General features: G+C 60.2%; 1 protein-coding gene and 1 long non-coding RNA gene across 2 annotated transcripts in view; one reads left to right on the top strand and one right to left on the bottom strand.

Annotated features, from left to right (window-relative positions):
• The window catches only part of LOC118013322, a 19,250-nt gene extending 3,718 nt beyond the window's left edge, over positions 1 to 15,532 (top strand). Inside the window, exons 3-4 of the long non-coding RNA XR_004679990.1 lie at positions 12,799 to 12,881; positions 15,407 to 15,532. This is a non-coding gene — a long non-coding RNA (uncharacterized LOC118013322). The remainder of the gene's footprint in view (positions 1 to 12,798; positions 12,882 to 15,406) is intronic.
• The window catches only part of NECTIN1 (nectin cell adhesion molecule 1), a 63,138-nt gene that overhangs the window by 8,318 nt on the left and 37,391 nt on the right, over positions 1 to 17,429 (bottom strand). Inside the window, exons 2-5 of the mRNA XM_035009136.1 lie at positions 7,145 to 7,495; positions 6,306 to 6,608; positions 5,771 to 5,888; positions 4,292 to 4,443 (exon numbers count right to left, since the gene is read on the bottom strand). Of these exons, the coding sequence (XP_034865027.1) occupies positions 4,292 to 4,443; positions 5,771 to 5,888; positions 6,306 to 6,608; positions 7,145 to 7,495 (924 nt within the window). The remainder of the gene's footprint in view (positions 1 to 4,291; positions 4,444 to 5,770; positions 5,889 to 6,305; positions 6,609 to 7,144; positions 7,496 to 17,429) is intronic.

Raw genomic sequence — 17,429 nt, forward strand, 5'->3', positions numbered from 1 at the left:
TGTGTCCAGGTCTGCCTAGAGGTAGAGGATGGCGGACTTCAGAGTGCGGACGCCGGGTGAGGGTGCAGAGGGAGCAGACAGGAGGGCCTAGCTCACCGGCGAGCAGAGGCGGCTGCTTGTGTGGAGTGGAGCACTGGTCCCCTCTGTCCTTCCAACGGTCACGCTCAGCACCAGCACAGGGCCTCAGGGGCCCCGGCAGACCGGGGAGAGAGCAGCTGGGGCGTGGGGTCCCTCCCGGCCTCCCTCACACCGTAATGCCCCCTCTGACTGCAGCCTCCCCTCTGGGCTGGCGGGCTGGCCGGGCCCCTGGGGGCGGTGGCAGGAGCTCAGCATCCCTTCGCGGCTGTGCTTTCCTGACTGAGGTGGGTGGGCCCGTAGGGGGGCTGAGGACGGGGCTGAGGCGGAGGGGAGGCCAGGGTTTTCGTCTGGAGCCAGGCCGCGGAGGAGGTCTGGGGTGGAAGAGAAGGTAGGGGCGTGCTTCGGACCCGAGGCCGGAGCTTCGGCAGGCAGGCAGGGGTGCTCTGGGCCCGAGGGGGCCGGCAAGCTGGGAGCGCTACACCTGCCGGGGTGCAGGGCGGTGGCCGCAGGCCTGATGTCAGGCTCTGGGCGGCCCTCTGCTCCTGGAGCGGCTGCCAGCAGGCCACCGGGCAGGGCCCCGCCAGGCTGGAGCAGCAGCCAGGCCTCCCAGGGGCCCGGATGCAGCTGCCTGCGCACCGACAGCCCAGCGCACTGCCATTCGCCAGCCCGCAGAGAGGCCCGACTGCCACCCAGCCGCGTGCACGCGCAGCATGCGGACAGGCGCCCGCCGGCTTGCCAGCGCACGTTCACACGCTCACAGGCACGCTCCCTTGCAGGCTCACACACCCCCTCCGTTCCAGATGGACCCCGAAGCCCCACTGACACTTGGTGACAAGGACTCCCAGTCTAGGAGGGAGACCTGTTACCTTCACCCTCCAGTGGTCATGCCCAGTGATGCGCCCGGGACTTCACCGGAAGCGGGGACTGGGGCAGACACCCCTCCCTCTCTGCTCCTCCTGACAACCCCGGTCCCAGGGCCAGATGCTGCCCCATTTGGCCTCTTGAGTCTGGTCAAGGCCACACCCTGAGCACCTCTCCCTACTCTCTGCATTACCCGCAGAGGGAGAAGGGAGGGGAGCTCACTGGTTTGTTGGGGACTCCTGGGCTAACCCCATGAAATTGCTCCTCATGGGCCCCGTGGACATGTACGCACAAATTCTGGTGAGTCTGTCTCCCTATCCCCGTGGCAGCGGCCCAGGCCTGCTGCTTCCCACTAGGGACATCCTCACTGTACAGCCCCCAACTGGTCCCCTGCTGCCATCCACACAGCCTCTCAAATGCTTGGTCTAAGCCACCTGCCTCACCACGCTGCTTCTCTGCTGAGAACCCTCCAGAGACTCCCCTTTGACAACACAGAGAAAGCCCCACTCCTTCCGGTCCTGCCCACTTGGCTCCCACCATTTTCCTCCCACAAGCTTTCCCTGCCAGCGAACCCCCACCCTCCATCACTGCCCACTCACTCATCCTTGTAGGAACAACTCAAATGCCACCTTCTGCACCATCCGGGGCCCTGAGAAGCCCCAGCTACAGTGTGTGTGTGCGGGTCCAGTGCCCCCCACACGCACGTGCCTTTGGCACACACCCTGCTGCCCGCCTCCTCCCCCTCCTGCCCCAGCTGCTCTTCATTTTCCTCTCCAGATGCGCCCAGGGCAAAGCTATTACCCGAACGGATGGCCAGGATGAAAAATTAAATTTCCACTTATCCGTCTCACTCATGCATCCCCTCCTGACTAGTGGGGTTTGGAGCTCAGGGCATGGCTGTGTCCCTCGGACTGGGCCCCCAGAGAACGCGACAGACACTAGCTGATGCAGGATGAGGGCTGGTGGCGTTGGTGGCTGCTCGGAAATTGTCCATGAGCACGGGAACACACAGCTCTGAAGAGGCTCAGGCTTCCTGGCTGAGCCCTCCAGAGGGGCTGTGAGATCGTCCCTCCTTCCCTCGGGACGGCCGGCGAAACAGCTCCTGGGCCCGTCAATGATTCAGTGAGTGTCACGCTTCCCTGGCTTCTGCCTAACTGGGCTGGCAACAGGAGTGTCCTTACGCAAGGCCCTTCTCACCACCCACATGTGTGACTTTGGTTGCCACCGGTGCTCCGCTCCACACCTCTGGGGAGCACAGGAGGATAGGCTGTGTGCCTCTTCCAGTTGGAGCCCTGGGCAGCTTGGCCCCCCCGGCCACGAGGCCATGCGGGGCACTACTGTGGCCATCAGCCCCCAGGAGATGCCCCCCCCTCCACAGCTGGCTTCTTTCCTCTTTGTTCCGTAGCCCGGGCCTGGGGAGTGCCCCCTTCCCTTCCTCCCTGCTCCTGGACCTGGTGTGACTCCCTGATGAGCAGCCCTGCACTCACGGGCATCCTGCAGCCTCCTGAGCTTTGGGAGAAGGGACGCCCTGACTTTGCTGTCCCAGCGCTGCCTCGGGCTGGGTAGCACCACTTGGCCCCATAAGCCTAGAAGGGCCTCTGACTGGTCCACTCATGCCAGGGGTAGGATCATGGGCGATCGCTGCTCCCAGGTTTCTTGGCTTCCTCCTGTGATTGCCCAGTCCACTGTTTCCCCAAAGAGCCCGAGGGGTGGAGGGTGACGGAGTGGTGGTGTCTGTGATCCACCACTGGGGAAGGTACCCCCACCCCGGGAGGGCTCTGTGTGTGCGAGCACGCATCTGGCCAGAGGTAAGGGTGAAGATCTCTGTATTACAGACTGAGAGAAGAGCCACACGCTGAGGCCCGTCTGTGTCGTCCCTCCAAGGACACGCCTCACTGCGGCGTGGTCACGCTCCCTTACCAATACCCCTCATCCTCGTCGGCCCCTCGGCCCCACGGCCAGAGCTCGGGCCCCTGTGAGGTTCCTACTGAGCTTGGCCCACGTTTTCTCCAGGAGGGGAGAAGTGTGTGATTCTGCCCTTCCCTCCGCCCCCCTCAAGCCTCAGCCTGGAGGACGGGCTGCCTTCGCTTTGCCCAGCTCCCCCTCAGATGCTTCTACTACCTCAACCAGTCAGAGAGCCGAGGGCAGGGGGTTGAAGAGAGCGGCAAATGACCAGTGACTCCACCTTCCCCAGTGAGGGTGTGACGGAACGGCCCCGATGGCAGGTCGGTGCAGACCCCGGACGCCGTCAGGCTGCTCCTTGGGCAGCTGTACCCGGAACGTACCCCCCAACGAGGTCTCCGACGGCTGAGACACAGGCCCAGAGCTGAGGCCTCTCCAGGGCGTGCCCAGGTCCTGCGCCTGCCGTCCAGGAAGCACGGCCCAACTTCCTACACTCCCCAGCCTGGCTCAGCATCTCTCTTGAGGTCACTGCCCGCGCACGATGCGCACCCCTGACACCACTTCCTGTCCCAGACGGTTCTTTCTGTCACTTTCTTATCCTGCGACCAGCTCGGCTACAATATTAAAGCCACCCCCTCTTCCGGCTGTGAACTCGTGATAGCAACTGTACCCCTCTGTTGGCTTGTTCTGATCCTTCCATTAATCATGATAATGATAGAGATCGAGATCATAATCACAGAGCACGGGCCATTTATTGACAGACTGCTGGTCTGTGCTAGGTACTCGGCCGACATTTTGTAAATTCTGACAACAAGCCTCCAGGCACCTCGTCTTATCCCCATATCCAGAGCGCCGTCCACGTCCCAGCTGTCGGACATTGACGTCCGTGGCTCCTGTCATGGCCCGTGGGAGGCCTCCCCCAGAACATCCTAGCTCCTGTGCTCCCTCCCTTGGCCCCGAGAGGTCAGGGGGCTGAATCTCCTCAACCGCACTGACACAGAGACAAGTGCAGGGAAAGTTCAGTCAAGGGCACGAGACCACCAGGGCTCTGGGCCATCTCCTTGCTTTCCCTCCTGTGTCCCTGCCGCCCCCGTGGGTTTCCTGAGCTGCAGGAACAGACGAGCTCCACCTGCCAGCATCACAGGACATGGGCAGGCTCTACCACCATGCCCCACTGTCCCCCGACCCCCAGAAGCATTGTTGCAAATGGCACTTACTTCTTCCCTGCTGGAGCCTCCCTCTGACCCCTCTCTGATCAGGGGTCACCCTGTCTCACACACAGCCTTGTAACAGAGAACAGAGAAAAGCAAAGCAAGGCCAATGGCCAGAGCCTAAGGGGGAACCAGAGAAGAAAAGAGGAGACACAGACTTCCCACATGACACCAGCCAAAGGTGGGGGACGTCAGCAGTGGGCTGGGGGAGAGAGGCTGGGCAGGGGGCAGCTTCCTACCTGTGATGTTGACCTCCACTTGGCCCGAGCGCGTGCTGATGGGGTTGGTGGCCTCGCACACGTAGGTCCCTGCCAGGCTATAGTTGATGGGCCCCCTGAAGAAGAGGGTTCTGTTCTGGGCCTCCACGCCCTTGGGCAGAGAGCCATTCAGCCTGCGGGGACGGGGACACAGGGCAGAGGGTTAGGACTCTCCGGCCCAGAAGCTGCCTCGGTGTCACCCACCTGCCTCCAAGACTCCCAGCCCTTTTGCTGAGCGAATAATGGGCAGGGTCTGCCTTGGAAGGAGGACAAACAACCACAACAATAATCTCTTGTGTTTCACACTCGATGGTCCCAGCACTGAAACGCAGACAGGACAGGAAGGTACTTGGTCCCACGGAACAGATGAGCAACTCTTAAGTTCAAGGTCAAGGAACACAGGGGTAAGTGACAGAACTGGAGTCCTAGCCAGGTCTCTGACTCCTGGCACTGTGCTCTTCCGGCTACTCCTGGTTTCTTGGGTTGCTGGTTTAACAAGCTGCTCAGGTAACCCCCATGTGGAGGAATCGTGTTCCATTTCACTATCTCATTGTCTCACTGGACACATCACAGGCCTTTTTCCTGGGGAAACACAGGGGGACTTCCTCCCGATCCACGGAGCCTCGATTCTGTTGGACCCAGCAGCTCCCAGGCACACACAGCTGAGACTGGCAAGCCGGCCCTGGCCACTTGCACCTTCAGAAGCACTTCTGGTTCCAGGAAGTGGACGGAAGGTGCGAACCGGCTGGGGCATGCCGCGGCCTGCTACCTCCCGGATAAGAGTACAGACACAATGTGGGCAGCCATCTCCTGACCATCCGCGTCAACCTCCTTCTTGGCTTCCCCATGCCCGTCTTTCTACGTGTTCCATCCAGCTCTTCTCTGGGAAGAACCTTGGCTCAGGCCATCAGCGCCGGCTGGAGGGCCAGACCAGACCCTTTGAGGGCCAGACTCAAAGACTGGGAAGCCAAGAACCGGAGGACGGGATATGGGACAAGCACGCCATGAACACAAGCATGCTGGGCTGACGGCTGCCCTCTCCTTGAGAATCTGGGGGTGCTGGAGAGAAGGAACGGGAACAAAGAAAGATCTGGGATGCTCCAGAAAGCCAGCTTCCCTGGGGACACCTCGATAAAAATAAATACCGGGGGCTGGGGTGGGAGTGACTCACTCAGACTGAATCACCAAAGGAAAACGACAAAATTCTTTATTAGGGAGAAGAAAGCAGGCAGATTATGAGGGAATCCCCCTCTGGCAGAATGGTTTGTCCCACTGACCCTGATGCTGTCAGATGTGGGGGTGTTATGTGTGGCCCCTCGCGGCCCCTCCCCTTGTCGCTGAGAAACCTGAACCGAGACCCTAATTTCCTCCCCAGTTAATGCTCCTGGAGGTGGGGTGGGGTACCTCCCTGTGACCAGCTAGGTACCCTGCCGGGCGACCGGCCAGCCCCAGAGCACTCACGTGGTCCAATGGTACTCGGTGGCGGGGGGGTTAGCGTCGGCTCTGCACGTGAGCTTCACGTCCATTCGCTGCAGGTACCAGTTCCCATCAAACCCCTCGATGGTCACCTCGGGCTCATCTGTGGGGCAAGGGATGATGTTTTGAGAAGGGGGAGGTCAGGAGAGCAGGACTTGGAGTGAGGGAGCCTCGGACAGGGAACGGAGGGAGTATAGCAGTGACACGGAACCAGCTGGAAGACGGAGAGAGAAAGGGGGAGGGAGGGGATCATGGACCCTCAGAGCAGCAGAAGCAAGGAGACTGAGGAACGATGAGGACAGATGAGCCAAGGGAGGAGATGGGGGAAGAGAGGAGGGAAGCCAAAGCACCCCCAGGAAGAGAGAGGGAGGGGAAGGCTAGAGGGGCCAGAGAAGGAAGGGGCGGGGGAGAGCGGCAGGAGATAGAAGCAGAGGAGGAGGGAGGGCTGGTGTGGGTGGGGAGTGGGGAGGGGACAGCGGTGCCCACCCCAGGAAGCCAGCCCGCACCGCGCCCTGCTCACACTGCACGTTGAGGGTGAGGCTCTCCCGGAAGCGGTCCATGTGGTAGTTGACGATGCAGGCCAGGGACTGCTGGTGGGCTTCCCGGCTGGGCACCAGGCGGTAGCGGCTGATGACGGTCACCGTGCCGTTGGGGTTCCGGATCTCCTGGTACTCCGCTTCGCCCTTCAGGCGTGTTTCCCAGGACACCACGCTGGGAGGCTTCCCATTGGCCGAGGTGCAGGTGGCCACCAGGACCTTGTCATCCTGCCCCTTCTTGGCTCGAAGCACTGCCTGGGTACCCTCTACCCAGTTGGTGGGTTTGGCTGCGGGGAAGTGGAGAGCGCCATGGGACCAGCTCTCCCGCCTCGCCCAAGGTGTGCGGGCCCAGGACGTCCCCCTGGCCATCCTCACCTCTCGGCTGTGCACTTCTCCTGGGGCTGCTTCACATCTAACCTACGTCCTCCCTGCTCTATGGCTGGTACCCGCTTCTGTCAAGCAGAGGGCTTCTTGGGAGCCTCGGCCTGCTCAAGGACAGTGGCTCATGCGGCTCTTCTTACCATGCTGTCTGAAGCTCCTGCTTGCTTCTTGGTCACCCACAAAGCACCTTGGAGGGGGGTGCTCCGACCTGAATCCTGATCTTCAGCTCTGTCCACGGCTAAGGCCCTGCCCCCAATCCCTAGTGAACTGTGGCCCAGCCTGGCTGGAAGGGACCAGAAGCGCCATGCCTGGAGCGCGGGCAGCATGCCAACCCGAACAGAATGATGGGGCCACTGAGGCACGCGTCGAGAATGGCCAAGCCCCAGGCCCCAGGCCCCAGGCCTCTGCACGAGCAGGGAGGGAGGGGGTCGGGCCAGCTTACCCATCACGGTGAGGTTGAGCTGGCTTTCTCGATTGCCGGCGGGGAAGGTGGCGAACTCGCAGATGTAGACTCCCTCGTCGTCCAGCTCCAGGCGGGAGAGGCGGATGGTGCCGTCGGTGAAGGAGGGCCGCAGAAATTCCACGCGCTCGCGGTAGGGGGCCAGCACGGAGACGCCCATGGCTGGGTTGTAGATGGCCACATTCTGCTTAGAGCCGTTGGTCGCCTTCTGCCACGTGACCTGGGTGATCTTCACGCCGGGCAGCGGGTTGGCAAAGCTGCAATGCAGCACCACGTCCGTGCCGATGAAACCGTACATGGAGTCGTTCACCTGGACCACCTGGGCGTGGGGGCCTGGGCAAAGGAGACGCGGGCGGTGGTCAGCGACAGGCGCGGCCCCCCGCCCAGACTCCCGGGGCGCTGCTCCTCTCTCTCTAGCAGTATTACTCTCCTGAGGCTGATCATAAAAATAGTAATTGCTTGTAATAAAAGCACGCTGGGTGATACTGAAAAATACCGAGAAGAAAATGGCACGACCCAGGATCCCGCCACTCAGAAATATCACTGATAATCTTGCAGGAAATATCCTCTTTTACTTTCTTCTCTTTACATCATTTCCCTATATTGCTCCGCGTGACCATCTTTTCTTTTCCTCACACCGAGGGAGAATCACGCACTGTACGTATTGTTCGGCAAGCTGCCTTTTCACTTGGCGATACGTCGTGGGTACCTCGCCTCAAGGCAGTAAATACACACCCCCACCCTTGTTTTTGATGAGGAGGGTCGAGTGCACTGTTTTGCTGCGAGCCACCAACTATGTCACCTTCCTGGGCCTCAGTCCCCTTCTGGCAAATGGGGCATAAAATCTAGGCCTCCCCCTCACGGGGTTGCTAGGAGAACCAAATGGGACTAAGGAGAAAGTGTGTCAGGAGACAGGAAGCGCTGCCCACATGGCTCACGGGGGCCACCATGATGGCCACCCCCATTAGGTCTTCTCCCTTAAGGCTGAGTGCCCACGACCTGGGGGGGCATGGCTCCGTCCCCTCACCCGGCCAGGTGGGGAGAAGTAGGTGCTGCACAAGGCGCGGCCTCCCCTGGCTCCCGGCTGCCTTCACAGTCTAATCTAAACGTCTTGGCATTCGACATCCCCCTCATCTGTATCCTGCCTTTTTGTCCACATCTCTCCATACGCTCTGCCCTCCGACCATGTCAGCCTGGGCCCCTCCTCAGAACACGCCATGTTTCTATGTTCCCTTCCTCCCTCTCTTCCTCCTCCTAACACTCCTAGACTCTTGCTCATGCAGTTCCCTAGAAGGCCCTGGAAGGCTCTTCTCCTTCTCCACCGATGGATCTCCCACTCAGGCCACCCCCTTTGGGAAGCTTCACAGACCTTCCCCACGCCACCTCTGTTACAGATCTTTTCTGCCTTGGAATGTGGTCGTTCATGCCTCTAACTTCTCCATCAGAGTGGGATCTGTGCTTTCCCCTCACCGCATCTCCAGTGCCCAGCCCAGGGTCTGGCACACAGTAGGTGCTCAGTGGGTATTTGTTGCCAGACAAATTGCAACGGAACCCGCGAGAATAGAGATTTGCAAGGAGGAGGGAGTGATCAGTGGCATCGGATGAATGAATCAATTCCCCCTAGTCTCCTCACCGATTGTTTTATGCCCACTAGAAGGCTTGTTTGAGCTTCGCCTAACCCTGAACTCGGGGCAGCCATCCCCTCCGGTGGGTCTCTCCGGGGCTCGTTCCTGCGCTCTGTTACTGGCCATACCTCTGTACACTTCCTGTTGTCCCATCCTCACGGCACTCCATTTACTGAGCATCATCAATACTATCAATGCCAGGCCCTGGACTGACCCAGAAGCAAGGGGCCGGCCTCAATGGTCCCCCAAGGGAGCCTGGAGTTCAAGACTGGAAACTTGGGGCTCCTATTTGCCCCTGCCTGATGGAGACACAAAAGCAGGGCACACTCCTCTGAGGGCTTGGGAGACCATGGCAGGTGAAAGCTCCTTCCCTCAGGAGGGTACAGGCATGTCTCCTAGGTCCCTGCAGTATCCTCTGTGTTTGACATACGAAAATGTATTCAAAAAATGCTTGCTGAATAAGTAAGTCTTTGGCCCCTTCGAGCCAGGCCCTTACCATGCTCTGGAAGCTTCCCTGATGCTCCCGTATCACATGCCTGTTCACAACCACACAGACCCTTCAAGGCCCACCTGGGGGACCCCACTCCATCCCCTCCCGCTGCCCCCTTGGCCAGTCTGTGGGGTTCTGACATGTCCCTGGGCAGAGAGCACTGTGGGCTGGCTGGAGTCCAATGGAGGAAGCATCCATCAGGGAGTCAGGAGTTGCATTCTGCTGGGCTCCATCTTGAGCTGGCTGTGGGACCTGGGCCAGTCACTTGCCCCTCCTGAGCCCTATTTTCCTCCTCTATAAGGAGCAGGCTGGACTCCCCCAGTCCCTTCTGGCCCTGAGTCTGAGTCCTTGAACTGCAGCCCAGCCCAGCTGGGGCCCCACCCCAGATACGAGTCCCACGGTGAGGTCAGTGGGCCAGCCAGTGCTCCTGCTGACTGGCTGGCTGGCAAGCAGCTAGGCCCTAGGCCCTCCCAGCAGGATAAGCGGGTGCTCCCTCCCCCACTCCCCAGGCTTCACTCACCAACCTGCTGGAGGTTGCCCAGCAGCTGAGATAATGTGGGTATAATTGGGGAACTTTCACCACACAAAGCCAGAAAACAGGAAAAGCCAGTTGGGAGGGCTTGGGCCATAGGCTGGGGGTGGGGGTTGGGGTGTGGGCACCAGGAACCATCTAGGGATTGGTGCCCAGCACGGTGGGGCCTATAGCGGGACACAGCCCACCAAGCCTGCCTTGACCCCATCTCCTGTCACTCCTCCGCAGGTGTGGGGACAGGCAGGGTTCAGCGCCTGGCACACACGCTACCATTCATTCGCTGTGTCTTCAGCAGTGATCTCACCCTTCAGAGCTGTGAATACCAGGAGGGAAGATCGCCGACAGTGGCCTGGGCGTGGGGGCGGGGCGGGCGCTGCAAGGGGCTCGGGCGCCCCAGCAGCCCTGTCTTGTCCGTCAGTACCTAACCAGACCAAGGCAGCCCTCCCCACGCTAATGTCTGTTTTGGGGTTAAGGCCCCTCTCTCCTCTCCAGAGGCAGCCCCATGGGGTGCCAGTGAGGAGGGTGCCTGGCACGCCCGCTCACTGAGCACAAAGCCGGTTGTCCTGGCCCTTGCCCCTTCTGCCCTAGCGATGAGTGGGCAAGCCAGAGCACGGGAGGACCTCTAAGGAGCAGGCCGACTTAGTTTGATGTTGGCCTCTCTGTCCACACCCCACTGGGCACAAGGGAGCTCTTGGGGTATGGGGTTTGGGGTCACTCCCTGCTCCCAGAGTTCTGGAACTGGGAGGGGCTGGGGACACTGGCAAGGTCTGAAGACCCTCCCTTCGCCCTCCACCCCACTCCAGGCTTAGGGACCCAGAACCCCAGCTTCTGGCTTGGGGCTGTCAGTCTTGGCCCGAGGATGCACGGTTGGGGAGATGTCCCTCATTCTTTAGATTGGGCAGACTGGGAGGCTTTCAGAGAGCGGGGCGCACCTCCAGTGGTTGGGCAGCAGGGTCAGAGTGCTGCAGCGAATGGGGCAGTGGGGATCTCCACTGAAAAGGCAGAGAAAGGGCTGGATCAGGGCAGTGACCCAGGAAGAGGGCCCTCCTCCGTGTAGGAAGAGGGGGACCATCAGCCTCGTCTGGAAGGCTCGGGAGAGGAGGTGCAAACAGGAGGACAGGCCTGTCTAAGCTTCTCCACCATCCGCTCTGGCCTCGATGACCTGGAAGCTGGTGCTCCTGTCTCCCAACACTGCCTGAGCTCCTCCCACCCTCTGAAGGGTTGTTCCATCTCCTCCCCGCTTCGGGCAGCAGGTGGGCTCCTGAAGAGTCAGACAGTGGGGCTTTGCATTCTCCCTCCATCACGTCCGAGCTGTGAAACCTTGGGCAAATGACTTGACCTCTCTGTGCCTCAGTTTGCACTGAGGCTGCACATCTGTAAAATGGGCCTAACAGTGGTACCTACCCCGTGCAGTTGTTCTCAGGAATTCAATGAGTACATGTGAAACTACAGAGCTTAGCACACTCAGGACAGAATTAAACACGCAGTAAACGTTAGTAGCCATCATCACCACCACCACCATCATCTGTATCCCTTTCGCTTTCCTGGCACGTGTGTCTAGCGCGTTTCCCGGTGTGTGTCGCCCCCCGGCTCCCAGCAGATTGCGAATCCCCGTGTGAGAGGGAAGGCACAGGTTTGACCTCGGGTTGAGCTGACCACACCACGGCTCGCTGGCAGGATCCAGGGCTCGGAGACTAGCCTGCTGACTTTCTCTGGCTCCCCAGGCCGTCAGGGCTGCTCCACACAAGGCACTGTCTGTCCTTCCTCACAGGCCCCCTCTTACATGAGAAGTGGGGGCTGTCCCAGATGTGGGAACCAGGACCACTAGAATGGTAGCATCCTGGAGGCTCAATGGACCATGTAATGCATCATTTTACACAGGAGGAGTCCGGGGTCCAGAGGGGTTGGGTCACTTGTTCGGGGACGCAGAAGAGCATAATCCAGCCCAGTGTTCTTCCCACCCTGCCTTTTTATAAGGGACTCCCAATCTCAGTCTAACTCCCCAGGGCATCATTCTGGGTGGTGTCGCTCCCAGAAATGTGATCTCAGAGCCTCTCTTGCTCCTTTTGATAAATGGCAGGAATACCGGTTACAAATTGCAGTCACAGTGCCTGCAGGCCACCCTCCACTGGGCTTGGTGGGTGGGGGTGGGGGGCGAGAGGCTGGGGGCCAGGGGTGAAGCCCAGTGGGAGCCCGGGTGGGGGTACCTGCAGGACGTACAGAGCAGGAAGGAGCCAGAGAGGTGGGAGTGAAGGGGAGAGATCCTGGGAACCTCTGCCCTCAGTAGAGGGCAATGTGTTTTTCTTTTCCTGACCTCAAGCACTGCCTATATTCTCCCTGACTACCCTATGAGCCCCACGGTCTGGGCCCCGTGCGCAAGTACCTCAGTTTCCCCATTAGAGCTCAGGCTGGACAGCTGGGACTGCCTTCGTGGCTTCCCAGAAGTGCTGAGCCAACAAGGCAGGCGTCGGGCCGGCCCCCCGAGACGTCACAGACCTGTAAAAGCCCCGAGCTCAGCAACAAAACACAAAGGCTCCTCAGTTGTGGCCGACAAACCTGCTCCCCAGGGCCCTGCCCGCCTGCCCTGCCCGCCATGGAGCTAATCCGAGGCTGAGGCCATGGGTTCCCACGCAGTGGGGTGTGGCCCAGAATGGGGGGGCACTCAGCTCCCCGTACCTACCTCGAGCAGTTTCTCTTCCCACCCTTTGAAACTTCAGACCCCTCTCTCCCTGGCCAGGCAGGCTGGGACTGGGCCCATGTGGGCGGGTGAAAGCGGGGGGAATAGGCAAAGGGGGGGGTTCTGGGATTTCTGGCGCAGGCCACCTCTTCTTCTGCCCCCCACCTATTTCCTGAGACTGCCTGGGTGCCCTCAGTCGGGTAGACAGCAGGGGCAGACCTGGCCCGGAGGAAACTGGGGCACACTGGGGGAAGAGCACTGGGCTCCCCACCCAGGGCCTCTCTGACACCAAAATCCTTTATCCATCTCTAGGGCTTTCCAGGGATCTCCTTCCCCACCACCACCCCAAAACTGGCAGAAAGGAAGAGGACATCCGGTTAGAAACCAGCTTAGTGGTAAGTGGGAATGACTCACCTATGCGGGGTGGGGGGGATAGGGCCTCCAGCCGAAACCCTGCTGAGTCAGCACAGTGACCTAAAGGTTATAGGGCCCCTCCTCCCAGTGCAGCTACTTCCCCAAATGTCAACTCCCAGGGCTGGCCAGCTCCTCACTTTCCAATGCCAAGGCCGATCCACCTGGGGGAGAGACTGGCAAGGAAGAGGGTATGATCAGGAGGGAATCCCCTTTCTAGGGTCCCCTCCTCTGGGAAGGTTTTGCCAATCAGTGTTGCCCAGACCGAATCGTTCTGCCAGCAAGAACCCACATAAGCAGGGTTTTCACTGAGGTCCTTTGAACCTGTCCCGTCTCGTATCCATGCTCCAGGCAGATTTCCCCATTATTCGGGAGCTCCCTAGAGCCCAGATTCCCCTCTCCGCCCAGGACGGGGTCCAGGGTGACCTAGGTCAGAGGGCTCAGTGAGGACCCAGAAGCAGCAGCTGACCCAGTCCTTGTCCCCACACTCCTAAGTCACCCCTCACTGAGGCTGAGTGCCCCCGCCCTCCCACATTGTAGGTGCTCTGCCCGGTGGGAGTGGGCCCTGGGGGTACTCTCTCTGGGAGCAGTGCCTGCTGGGATGGCTCCAGGAGTCCTGGGGCCTTCAGTCCCTGCTGCATCCACCTTGCCAGCAGAGGTGATAACATCCCATGATCCCACAGTCAGGGGCTAATTGCTACTGTCCAAACCCAGGCGCCTCCGCCCCTCATTTGGGGTCACAGAAACTGCCGATGTTTTCTTCTTGGCTGATGCCCCCCCCCCGCAACTCCCGACACAGAGCTGGTTAATGATGGGCTGTGGGGCTGGCGCCGGAGCCTTGGGCGGGTGAGTGCAGTGCGTGGGAGAGGAGGGGGCGCGGCAGCCTGGGAAAAGCCCCGAGAAGGTGCCCAGGATCTTCCAAACAGGCTGGGCTGGCCCGCTCCCCAGCGGCGTGGAAGCCGCGGGGTTGTGGTGGCGGCGGTGGGGGCTGCTCTGGCAGGTCCCATCTCTCTGAAACCTAGCAGGACAGGTTGGGGGACGGGGATCAATCAGGGAGTGGGGTTTTGCCTTCTCCTGCTGAGGAACCAGTGGTTGGGACACCTGGACCTCTCCTACAGGTCTGCTGCCTGTTGGCTGCCCCATCCCCAAGGCCAAGGGCAGGGCCAGTCCTGAGCAGCCCCTGGACATCCCAGGAACAGAGAGCCCCTCTCAGTGCTGCCCCTCTCCATCTCTACCTGTTGGTCGTCTCTGGACTGCTCACCCTGCACCTGCCACATTTCCTCTGGCCAGGTGGTGGGGAGGAGGGGCACGTACTGGCGATCAGGAGAGGAAGTCTCTGGTCCCCACTCCTTGGTCATGTTTTTCTATATGGCCTAAGGTAGGCAGCTCCCCTCCCTGGCCTCACTGTCCTTTTCTGCAAAACGAGAGTGTTGGATGCCATGACCCTGGAAGACGATACTTTGGACATCACCTGTCTAGTTCTCTCTCTGCCCTAGCTCTGCACCTTCCCTGGATCACACTCTAGAACTTTTCCACCAAGTGGCTGCTCCACGTCTGTATACTGCCCAGCTCCTCCAGGAAGACCTCCCAGATTAAGTGGAATGCCAGGCAGCAGAGCTGGGGCGCGCAGGGCTCTTCTATCCACGCAGTTGCGGAGTGTGACAGATGCTAGCTCCTGTATGCTTTTGAATTCATCTTTGTTCTCCATCCCCACTGGCCCCCATCCAGACTCCCACTAAGACCCCTCCCACCAGCGCAGTCCCTTCCCCGCCCCCCACCTCCAGCAGAGTCTCACTTCCTTATTTTCTCAACACTCCCAGGCCAGGACTCTACACACCTCCCCCACCCCCACCCCTTTAAGTAAGCCCTGAGCCTTCGTGCTCAGCATGTCATTCCTGCTCCCGTGTCCCCTCCATAGGCCACAGTCGTCACTTACCCCAGCCCCGCTGGAGCGTAATGCCGAGGCCACATACCTGCCTCCAGGCTCTCCCCCGACCCATTCACCACTTTCTAAAACATAAATCATTTCCTATTTAAAATCCTTCCATGGGTTTCCAGCAGCCCTCAGGATCAAGTGCAAAGTCCTTTTGGGCTCGGGACCTCATCTTGGGCGCCGGAGCCTGCAGCCACCTCCTCTCCTGGCTCTCTCTCTTCCGCCCCATGGAACAATACCATCCATTCCCTGCAGTTACTTCCTCTGCTAAAAACACACACCCCGTTACCTGCCCCAGTCCCCTTCATGCTTCCTGAGTGGGGTATCCAGCACCCCGAGGGCCCCAGGAGCACACATCCGTCAGAGCATCTCCCCTCGTGAAGGCAAAGACCAGTGCTTGGCAGACAGTAGGCATAAGGGGGTCCCCGGCGGTGAGTGGAGAAGGCTACAAGCCAGTTGGGGTTCCAGGCCGGGCTCAGCCACTTCCCGGGTGTAATAATAGCTTCCCGGATACCACACATCGGTCAAGGGCAGGGCGGACACAGGATGACACCGCTCACTGCTCGGTGTCAGCAGGTAGGGCAGGAGGACAGCGCTGGAAGGGAAGCCTCACATCTGCACCCAAGGCATGCAGGTCCGGGCTGGAACCCTCTCCTGACTGAAACCAGGAAGCTGCACCCCAAAAGGTATACCTCTTGCCACCCCACATCCTCTGCTTGCTTCCCACTCGCCGCTGCTTGGTTCCTTTCCTCTCTCCTCTGCCCCAGTTCCTAGCACACAGCCCTGCCTCCTTCCTCACTCTAGACCAGAGGTGAAAAATATTCTTCTCACCCAAGCAAGCTGCAGCTGGAGGCCCTGCTCCCCAGGTCTTAGCCCTGCGAAGCCTGCACGCCCCCCAGTGCCACACGCCTCCCAACACAGCCCAGGTTTCTCCTGGCCGAACCCTCTGAGGCCTCGAAGTGCCTGGCTCTAAGCCTGGGGTTGTCACAGGTCCCCGCTCTGCAGCCCACGCCAACCCTGTCCACCCCACCGGCACAGACAACACGTCTCCCAGCAGACGCCCATGGCGGCCAGGGCTCCCCTCAGCAAGGGTGCTCCTCAATGACACATTTCGGGGAGTGTAGGGAGCAGCCTCTTCAGAGAGCTAGTGCGTGGGTGGTCAAGGCTGGGGGCTGCCCTGAAAACAGGGAGATTCCTTTGGCCTCCCCAGGAGACCCTCTTCAAAGCTGGGTATCAACATATGCATTGTCTCAGTCCTGTGGGTTCTGTGCCAATGGTCACCACCTGTTTGGAAGTCTCTAGATCTGCCTCGTGCCAGAAGGGACTTGTCGGACCACCCCAGTGCCCAGCTCTGCCCACACCCTGTCCGGCTCCAGGTAGCTGTCTGTACCCGAGCCTGGGGGCTAGGCCTGTGCGGGGAGGGAAGAAGAGGGGAAGGCATCGGGCAGGGATAGACTGCCTGCTTCCGGGGAGGCTCATTCTAACAGGGGAGGGTTGGGTGGGAGACTGAAGGGGGCAATGGTGGGGGTGTAGAAGACAGTAACTCACCCACGAGCACTGACTTGGAGGTCAGACAGGCCTGGGCTGGTATGTGCTGCTTTCTGGCTGGGTGACTGAGCAAGCTGCATCAACCTCTCTGTGCCTCAGTTTTGTCATGCACGAAATGGGCACAATTAAAGTGCTGTGGCCTACGGTTGATTTGAGGATTAGTTGAGATAAGTCCTATAAGCTCTTAGCACAGTGCTTGGCGCATAGGTATGCTACATAATGGGCTGTATAATTGTTATTACAGGGGCGCCTGGGTGCTCAGTCGTTGAGCGTCTGCCTTCGGCTCAGGTCGTGATCCTGGAGTCCTGGGATCGAGCCCCGCATCGGGCTCCCTGCTCTCCCTTTCCCACCCCCCCTGCTTGTGTTCCCTCTCTTGCTGTGTCTCTGTCAAATAAATAAAATCTTTAAAAAAAAATTGTTATTACAGTCTCAGGGAAAGAAGCTGCGTAGAAATCAGGCAAGCTGGTTTCCATTCCGGCTCTGCCAGCCACCGTGTGATCTTGCGCAAGCCCTCGCTCTGAGGAGGCCGCTGTCCCGGATCAGAGGTCCTCAACCTTGAAGCTATTGACATTTAGGGCCTGACAGTTCTTGGTGGTGGGGGCCGTCCTGTGTGCCACAGGGCGTTTAGCGGCGTCGCTGGCCTCTGCCCACCCTTCCTCCGTTGTGACAACCAAAAATATCTCTAGAAATTGCCAAAAGTTCCCTGCGGGGCAAAACAGCCTCCACTGGCCCAGAGGAGAGGGCAGGGAGCTCGGGCAGGGGTGCTGGCGCGTGTGAGGGATGCGCAGGGCAGACCCTACAAGCCCGGGGCAGGAGGCAAGTGGCTGGGGGCTCTCCAGAGGGGAACTGTCCTGGGTTCTGGGGCAGAGGGCCCAGAGGCGGGTCAGAGCAGGGGTGCAGGCTGTCCCCCCTGCAGAGCCTGCTGTCGGCTCTATAGGAGGGACGTGAGGTGTGTGCTTGGGAAAGGCACGTGGAGAGGACCGGAGGCCCCGGGGAGCCTGCAGCCGACTGCCCCGTGCTGCAGGAAAGCGGGTTACGGGGTGGCGCGCGT

Source organism: Mirounga leonina, unplaced genomic scaffold (assembly GCF_011800145.1).
Source record: "Mirounga leonina isolate KUSES-001 unplaced genomic scaffold, KU_Mleo_1.0 Mir_153, whole genome shotgun sequence".
In the NCBI taxonomy this organism is placed as follows: domain Eukaryota; kingdom Metazoa; phylum Chordata; class Mammalia; order Carnivora; family Phocidae; genus Mirounga; species Mirounga leonina.